Raw genomic sequence first — 10,177 nt, forward strand, 5'->3', positions numbered from 1 at the left:
TGATTGTTTATTTTTTCTTTTTACTTGTATTATACTGTCATAATGATTTCGAAACTCACCTCCTTCGTTGTTTGTGTTTGACCGGCTTGGCCCTGCATTTGCAAAATCACAGTTGTTACAAGTTAATGAATCTTGAAGTTCAAGTTTGGGAGTTCAAGTTTACTTATTTAATTTGTAACGAATTTTTGTAGGAAAATTTTAGAAGTACAAGTAAGTTTTTAAATTAAATCAACTAATAATACTTATTGAGATTACACTATTTTAATGGAGAAAATAAGTTTAAAGTGTTTCTTTTGATTTTTGAGAAACGTGATATCCTAATTTAAAAATAAAAGTTTTTATTTTCTTGGTAACATATTTTTATTTATCCGCTGCAAATTTTGTGGGAATATGATATAATTTATTATATATATTATTTTGGGGTTTAGGGTGTCACAAGACGTGTTTCCTCTAATACTTCCATGGGAAGCGTTTCCTCTAATACTTCCAGTCGATGTGTTTCCTTTGATAATTCATGGGACGCGTTTCCTCTGATAATTCCACGGGGATAAGACTTTTGTTCCAATATAAACATTGTAGCTTTGATTTTTAGCTTTCCAACGCCTAATTGCATTCATCATTATGATATAGAGAGCTCAAGTTATGGCCTACAGAGTGAGACGGGGTCAATTTATAAATAATAAAATTCAATTTCAATTTCGAACCAAAGTTTAGAAACAAGCTTAAAAACTAATCTAGACTATAAAGAGCTTTTTAAATGTCATAATAAAAAGCTAGAAACATGTGCCCAAATGCTTTGATTAGACAATTTCCTTTTATTCTTCTACTAGACATGTTCCTCTTATACTTCCACTGAACCCATTTCTTTTGATACTTTTATGGGACACATATCTTCTAATAATTCCACTAAACGCATTTGCTCTTCAACTTCCATGGAACAAATTTCCTCTAATACTTCCACGAGATGTGCTCCCTCTTTACTTCCACGTGATGTGTTCCTCTTATAATTCCACTCGAAGTGTTTCCTCTTATAATTCATGAGAAGCGTTTCCTTTGATACTTCCACAAGACGTGTTTCCTTGTATACTCCCACTAGACATATTTTCTCTTATACTTCCACTAGACATGTTTCCTTCGATACTTCCACTTAACGTGTTTCCTCAAAAACTACCATGGGACGCGTTTCCTTTAATACGTATGATACTTCCATTGGAAGTGTTTCCTCTAATACTTCCATGGGACGCATTCCCTCTAATAGTTCCACTAGATGTGTTTCTTCTAATACTTCCACTAAACGCGTTACCTCTGATACTTCCACAGGACTGGTTTCCTCTAATAATTCCAAAGGACAAGTTATCTCTAATACTTCCACATCACGCATTCCCTTTGATTCATCAATGGGACAAGTTTCCTTTTATTCTTCTTGGAACGTGTGGCACCCCAGCCACTATTATTACCTATAGTGCTACTGCATGACCTTCTGACCTCCTATCCACCTAGTGGAAATAGCGAGTTTTTGCCTTTTATGGGATTCAAGCCCGATACATGGGGGATAAGTACTGCCTCCACACATTCTCACTACCAATTCCCCCGAGTATGCGTCAAAGTTTGATTCCCTATCAAAAGATTTCGCTACTTCCATAACCAAATGGCTAAAGAGTACATGTGTGATTTGAAAGCGGGCTCAGGTATAAAGTCTGTGGGATCCCTAGATATACGTTAGTATCAGGTGTTGGGGGAGAAATGCAAAAAGGTGGAGATCATGAAACAGGGCTGCCTGAACAGAGGTGCTATATGTGGACCGACGAGACCTTAGGTAGAAATCAACCACAACTCTATCATTTAATTATGGGGTTATGTCTCTAAATATTATCTTTGAACAAGGAAATGGTGACCAACAAATTAGAGGCAGACAATTTCAACATCAAAAGCCTTATGTCCGCCCACAAGGGACTGCTAGAGATCGATTGGTCCACCAAAATGTGGGAGATCAAATGCCTTAGAATCGAAACAAAACCCACTACATATTGTTCGATGCTATCATTGTAGACATGATGGACATAGGATAACTGGGTGTCCCGAAAGAACCAGAATATATGTTATGCCTGTCAGAAACCAAACCATCTTACAAAAGATTGTCGACAATAAGGATATTGTCAACTATAAGGATGTTGCATGCCCTATTGCTCGAGGACCTGTTTACCATATTAGTGGAGAAGAAGCACCATCTTCCTCAGAACTTATTCTAGGTGAGTGTTCAATTGTTAGAAGGATACTTTCTGTGATATATGACTCAAGAGCGACACACTCGTTCATTTCATTAGATTGGGTGGATTTGCTCTAACTAGATGTCCTTAACATTCAATATACTTGTTACCCTCCCCTCTGTTGAACCAGTAAAATGTAATTCCGCGTGCTAGCAATGCCCGCTGACTGTGTTTAAAATGAATTTTAAGATCGATGTAATTTGTATTCCTTTGAAACATCTTGGAGTAATTTTAGGAATGGATTGGTTGTCTAGCAACTACTTCATGATAGATTGCGCCCAACGGAATGTGATATTTATAGATCCCGATACTTTGAAGTTCCTTTCGACCAACAGACTAAGGTTTTCTCATAAAGGAGGAGTTCAAAAAAATGTGTTTCTCAACTCCATCAATTTGACTCCAGAGGTTGTTGTCGATGAGAACCCAATGGTGAAGGATTTCTCTGAAGTTTTCCCACCCAACGTACTAGGACTACCACCAGTCTACAACGTCAAATTTTCTATCAATTTTATTTCAGGTACTGGATCCATCTCTATTTCTCCTTACAAAATGGCCCCCTTAGAGTTACTAGAACTAAAGAACCAATTGGAATACCTTATGTCTAAGAAATTCATTCGGCCTAGTGTGTCACCATAGGTATCCCCCGTATTGTTGGTCCTGAAGAAGGATGGAAAGTCAAGATTCTGTGTTGATTACCGACAGATGAACAAGGTCACAATAAAAAATAGACACCCCTTACCCCGCATTGATGAATTCATGGACCAACTCAGAGGGGTAGAGGTGTTTTCTAAGATTGATCTAAAGTCAAGGTACCATCAAATTCGGGTGAAAGAAGATGATATATCGAAGACATCCTTTAGAATGCATTATGGGCACTATGAGTACTTGACGATGCCCTTTGGAGTGACCAATGCGCCAACTATCTTCATGGATTATATGAACCGTATTTTTGTCCATTCTTAGAAAAGTTCGTGGTGATCTTTATTGATGACATCTTGATATATTCCAAGACCCAAGAAGAACATGAGGAACATTTGTGTCAAGCTCTACAAGTACTGAAGGAGCAAAAATTATATGTCAATATAGGAAAATGTTAATTTTGGTTGGAAGAAGTGAAGTTCTTGGGACATGTAATTTCTAAGGAGGGATTGTTTTTGACCCATCCAAGGTAGAAGTTGCGATGGCCTGGAAACAACCACAAACAATCACAAAGATTAGAAGTTTTCTAGGTTTGGTCGGGTATTATAGGAGATTTATTGAGGGATTTTCCAAGATTGTTGCTCCATTGACACACCTTACCAAAAAGAACCAGATTTATGCATGGACTGAGGTGTGTGAGAAAAGTATCCAACTAATCAAGGAGAAGCTAACTACGTCCCACGTGTTAGTGTTGCCACAACTAGAAGAGCCTTACAAAGTTTACTATGATGCTTCGTATCAGGGTTTGGGTTGTGTGCTGATGTAGAACAAATGAGTAGTGGCCTATGACTCAAGGAAATTGAAGTTGCATGAAAATAATTATCCTATTCATGACTTGGAGTTAGCTGCAATTGTCTTTGCATTGAAAATTTGGAGACATTATCTATATGGGTGTAGTTTTGATGTATTTAGTGACCATAAGAGTTTGAAATACTTGTTTGATTAAAAGGAACTTAATAGTAAGCAGAGGAGATGGATGGAGTTCATTAAATATTATGAGTTCACGTTGCATTACCATCTAGGGAAAGCAAACGTGGTGGCTAATGCCCTAAGCAGGAAGCAAGTTCATCTCTCGTTTGTAACAATGAAAGGGTTGGAGTTGTTAGAGAAGTTTCATGACTTGGATCTTAATTTGGATTCCCCATTGGGAAAAATGCAATGTGGAATGATCATTATAAATAATGAATTCATGAATGAGATTAAACTTCAGCAAGATGCAGATGTGATAACTCAAGAGAAAAGGAAGTTGATCGAGGTTAGCAAGGCAACTGAATTTGAGGTGGGCCCAGACGATATTTTGATATGTAATGGACGTGTTTGTATACCCGACAACACATAATTGAGGAAGACTATGTTGGATGAGGCCCATAAATAAAACTTGAGTACTCACCCAGGTACCACCATAATGTACAAAGACCTTAAGCAAAAGTTATGGTGGCTGGGAATGAAAAAACAGGTAGCAGAATATGTGGCTTCATTTTTGACTTATCAAAAAGCCAAGGTAGAGCACCAGAAACTAGAGAGACTACTAAGGTCATTAGATATACCAGTATGGAAATGGAATAATATATCTATGGATTTCGTGGTAGCATTGCCTAAGACTCAACAAAAGTTTGACTCAATTTGGGTGATTGTCGACAGGTTGACCAAATCTGCCCATTTAATACCTATGAGTACTACTTATGATGTGACTAAGCTTATAGAAATCTACATTGTCGATATTGTTAGACTACATGGGGTACCCTCCAACATTGTGTCATATAGAGATCCAAAGTTCATTTCTCGTTTGTGGGGAGCATTACATGCGGCACTGGGTAATAAGTTGAGATTGAGTTTGGCCTGTCACCCTCAAACTGATGGACAAACAGAAAGGACTATTCAGACCTTGGAGGATTTATTGAGAGCGTGTGTGTTGGGTGAGCAAGGAAGTTGGGATAATATGTTGCCTCTCGTTGAGTTCACATATAACAACAACTATCATGCGAGCATTGCGATGGCACCATACGAGGCTCTGTGTGAGCGTAAGTGCCAAATTCCCTTATGTTGGTATCAGGATAGTGAGAACCTAATTGTGGGGCCATAATTGGTACAACATGTGACATCATAAACCCCAACATAATATATATAATAAATTATATCATATTTCTATAAAATTTGCAATGGAGAAATAAAAATATGTTTCCAAGAAAATAAAAACTTTTATTTTTAATTTAGGATATCACGTTTCTCAAAAATAAAAAAGAACACTTTAAACTTCTTTACTCCATAGTGCAATCTCAATAAGCTTGATTTAAGTATAATTACTTGATTTAATTCTAAAAACTTACTAGTACTTATATGGTTTTCATACAAAAGTCTTTTCAAATTAAATAAGTAAAATACAAATTACAACTCTTATTCCCGGTATCACCTATCAGAGCGGGGTTCTTCCCAAACGTGAACTTCAAGCTTCATTAACCTGCAACAACTGCGCTTTTGCAAACGCAGGGCCAAGCCAATCAAGCACAAACAACAAAGGAGGTGAGTTTTTAAATCATGTTAATAGTATAATATAAGTAAGAAGAACACGCAATTATAAACCGTATCATTACACAAATATTCTTCAAGGAAAAATATAACACTATAAAGTCAAAACCACTCAAGGAAAATCAATACATTTCACTATAACATCAAATCATCTAAGAAAATTATTATCGCTTTTGAAACACATCAATTACAACAAAACAATCACAAGAAAATGCAATGATATGCATGAGCTTAGATTCTACTTCACAATGTAGTACCATTCTAACTCTGAAGTACTTGGTTAGGAGGCTTTATACTATGCCACAATCCCGGTGGACGGACAATTCAAATTGGCATTGTCCTCATAGATCCCCTCAACACACCCCGAGACACATATACGTGACAGCCGAGGTAAACGTGTGTTGTGTGGTAGCTCCCGACATTTGGAGTGCTACCTCCAAGTCACCTAGGAATTCCCCATCCGAATACCTCCAAGGTCTAACAATCTTGCCTTAAGGCTCGACGACAGACCGTCACGATCGGACTCATTCAGTTGTACTTTCCCGGAATCACTAGGCTTGTCAGGCCCTACCTATATGATGACAAAATAATCTTCACTTCACAAAATCTCAATACTTATTTTCTCCCCTCGTCGGCCTATGATACTCCATTAAGACCATCATCTCAAACACAAATTGGAATCACAATTATTTCACCAAAAATCGAGTTACTTCAATATTCTCATCACAAATTCACAACTTCACTATCATTAATCATATCTCATCACATAAACTCATCACAAATTTATAGCATCACTATCATCAACCATACATCATCACATAGGCTTATCACAAATTTAAAACATCATTATTATTAATTATACATCATCATAATCACATATACTTATCAAATTGAATTCACTTTTTGTTATCACATAAACACGTATAATCAAACCTATACATAAAATTCATTCGATATCCAATGTCACAATAATGTCAAATATCTCACATTTAATAAAACTAAATCAAACATCACAATAATATCAAATACCACACATTTAACAAAGTTAAATCAATCAACACCTTATAAATATTTCTATTCCTTATTTTAATCTCACAATTCCCATATTTTTACATTAATCAATTTATCACTCAAAGGGCTACTGCCGTACGTAGTGGTGAGCTTCGAATAAATCGTTGGGAAATACAGTTTTCCCGTTCATCTCATATTATATTATACTCATGAATTCAAACGCTCTCTCACCCCTTACCTTATTTCGGTGCTTTCAAACACGAGTACGATTCCACAAACAAACAATCTTTGTTTTTTGACTTTTGTCCTTCAATCGATCTAACTCGACAGTTTATGGGTAAACGTCCAAAATAAATTATGAGAAAATACTCTAAAAGCTAAATTTCAAAATTCGGTCAAGGAAAATTATCATAAATCAGAAAACCAATCAATGGATAATATAGTCATTTTTCACATGATCGTTTTGGCGTTGGTTTCACTAAAATCGGACTTACGGTGAAGAAGAACTGTGCAAAATAACGAATTCTGAAAATAGAGAAATCGGGTATTTTAGGGAGAAATTCGGGTTGTTAAAAATCTGGAAAATCATGTTTAATTGAATTGCTAAATAAGTAAAACAACATACTGAAATTTGGACGAAAACGAAGAAACTTTTCTGGGCCGTCATCGATGAACGATATCAATTTTCTTCTTTTTTCTCAATGTGCTGCTACCCTATTTTGTGTCCATGTTACTCTCTCTTTCTGATGCCCTTCATTTTTGTTATTTTCAATTAATATTTTTTTATTATTTAATTTGATTTTACTCTTATATATGTGTCTAATCCATAAAATAAATTTTAGTTCTTTCTTCTATTTATTTTTAATTTTTAAATAAAACAAACAATTACCAAAACTATTTTTGTTTAACACTTTTTTTTTCAAACATAACTTAATAACCAACGTATTACTTATATTTCAAAAGCAATATTTTATAAAATGAAGTAATTAAAATAATTAATATTTTAAAATACATTAATAATCAAAATCCTCATTTCAAAATAATACTTATTTTTTTTGAATACTCAAATTAAAATAGGCTAAATTACATTCGTGGTCTCTTAACTTAATTTCAGTTGACGTTTTAGTCCTTTATCTTTTTTTTTCCCGAGTTGGTCATTTATTTTAATTTTAAGTGACAAATTGATATTTTATGTTTTAAAATATCAATAATGTTATCCTTTTTTTTTTACAAAAATTCACAAAAATGATCAAAATTTTCAACCAAAACCCATAAAATTAATAATCATCTTCAATATAAAGCAAATTTCATCAAATCCATAACTCAAATATTCAAATAAACTCATATTTTCATCTCCAACTACATCAAATAAAGAATGAAAATATGAGTTTATTTCAAGATTTAAGTTATGAATTTGATTAAATTTGCATTTTATTGAAGATGATAATGAATTTTATGGATTTTGTTTGAAAAATTTGATGATTTTTTTTTTATTTTTTGTAAAAAAAAAGGACAACATTGTTGACATTTTAAAACATAAAATATCAAATTGTCAATTAAAATTAAAATAAAGGACCAACTCGGGAAAAAAAGAAGATAAAGGACTAAAACTTTATCTGAAATTAGGTTAAGGGACCACATATGTAATTTAGCCATTAAAATATTACCATCATTAGAGAATAGTCGATATTATAAAATAAATAAATACTACACCAACACTTATTAATTACTAAATCATAATAAATATATATAAAATCACAATGTCATAACAAGTATATAAAAATAAATGAAATCAAACACAATATCAATTCTATCTCAAGATATTATTTATAAAAAAATAACTAAAAATAGAAATTAGTTATAAATAATTAAAATATAACTACGTGATACTTAACATCAGTCAAGCGCACAAAAAAATATTACATTAATTGGGTACACGTATATACACGTAAAATCGCATAAAATATTTTTCTTTAAAATATATATTACACTAAAATACTATTATTTTTCAAAAAATAGATCAAAGAGTAAAATATAATATTTATTATTTATATCACTCATGTAATCTAATATTTTTCAAACTAGCACATCATAGAAATAACCTATATAACAAAAATTAATTAGAAAATTTATCATCATATATTCTAAAATATTTTTAACATTAAATTAATTATTTAAAATCATTCTTAACTAATAAAATAGTTTATTATAAAATTTAAGGTGTTACATGATCCATATATGTGGAAATTCTGTAGTTTCTAGGTGATTAGGCGATGTTTTTCCCACCATGAGGGTCAATACATTCTTCATTTTTGTCATGCCTCTCAAGCTGGAGGACATTTTGGTCTTCAACGAACAACAAAAAAAGTCTTAGACTCGGGTTTCTTTTGGCCCACTTTGTTTAAAGATGCTTTTGAGACTTACAAAACTTGTGAACAATGTCAAATATCAGGAATAGCAATCACTCGTAGGAGTGAGATGCCTTAACAACCTATGTTTTTATGTGAAGTATTTAATGTGTGGGGCATTGACTTTATGGGTCCTTCATTGTATCTTTTGGTTTTGTCTATATTTTACTAGTTGTTGATTATGTTTCGAAGTGGGTGGAAGCAATACCCACAAGGACTAATGATTCTAAAGTTGTTGCAGGTTTTATCGGATCAAATATTTTTTTGCAGGTTTGGAATACCACGGGGAATCATAAGTGATCAAGGCACTCATTTTTGCAACTGCACCATAGACGCTTTGCTTCAGAAGTATGGGTTTATGGACAAAGTTTCTACACCTTATCATCCCCAGACTAATGGACAAGCTGAAATCTCAAACAGGGAAATCAAACAGATCTTAGAAAAAATGGTGCAGCCAAAGAGGAAAGATTGGAGCCACTGACTTGAAGAAGCTATTTCGTCTCATAGATCCGCCTACAAAACACCAATAGGGATGTCCCCTTATCGACTTGTGTTTGGTATGGCATGTCACCAATAGGGCGGTCAAGAGTTGTAACCTTGAGATGGAGAAAGCAAGTTTGGGGAGAAAGCTTCAATTGCAACAACTTGAAGAGCTTAGAATTGAAGCTTATGAGAACCCTCAGATCTATAACGAGAAAACTAATCACTTTCATGATAATATGATTTCTAGGAAGGAATTTTCCATTGGCCAAAAAGTTTTATTGTTCAACTCCTGTTACTAACATTTTTCCTCATGGTGCAGTGGAAATAAAATGTGAAAACACCGAGAAAGTGTTTAAAGAAAATGGACAACGCCTCAAGCTATTCCATGAGAGCTTTGTGCTTGAAGATGCTACCATAGAAGAACTCTCCTTGGAAAATCTCACCTATACTGAAGTTTGAACAGGGAGCTCATTTTCCTTAATCTTGTTCTATACTTGTTAATTTCAATTTCGACAATGTGTAATTTAAGTGCGGGGGTATTATTTAAGATTTTATTATTCATGATTTTATTTGTTATATTTCGAAAAAATAAGAATAATAAATAAATAAATAAATAAAAATGGACATTGCACTACATACTTTTTCATCAGATTTTGTGGTTGTAAATGTTGAAAGTTTATTTGGACTAGCATGATTGGATAGTATCTTTGCATTCTTGGTAAAATAAATTGGAATAAAATGCTAAATTGTGTATCATTTGTGATAGGTCATTAACCTTTTTGA

The 10,177-nt window shown here is 33.7% G+C and overlaps 1 protein-coding gene across 1 annotated transcript; it reads left to right on the forward strand.

Moving 5' to 3' along the window:
* The first annotated feature begins 1,648 nt into the window (after window positions 1–1,648).
* LOC101500424 (uncharacterized) lies at window positions 1,649–2,903 on the forward strand. The gene is made up of 4 exons (XM_004515244.1): window positions 1,649–1,688; window positions 1,730–1,787; window positions 2,050–2,249; window positions 2,503–2,903. Exons 1-4 carry the CDS (start codon window positions 1,649–1,651, stop codon window positions 2,901–2,903), a joined length of 699 nt encoding a protein of 232 aa, XP_004515301.1.
* Window positions 2,904–10,177: the final 7,274 nt, after the last annotated feature.

The sequence above is a fragment of the Cicer arietinum genome, chromosome 3 (assembly GCF_000331145.2).
Source record: "Cicer arietinum cultivar CDC Frontier isolate Library 1 chromosome 3, Cicar.CDCFrontier_v2.0, whole genome shotgun sequence".
Taxonomy (NCBI): domain Eukaryota; kingdom Viridiplantae; phylum Streptophyta; class Magnoliopsida; order Fabales; family Fabaceae; genus Cicer; species Cicer arietinum.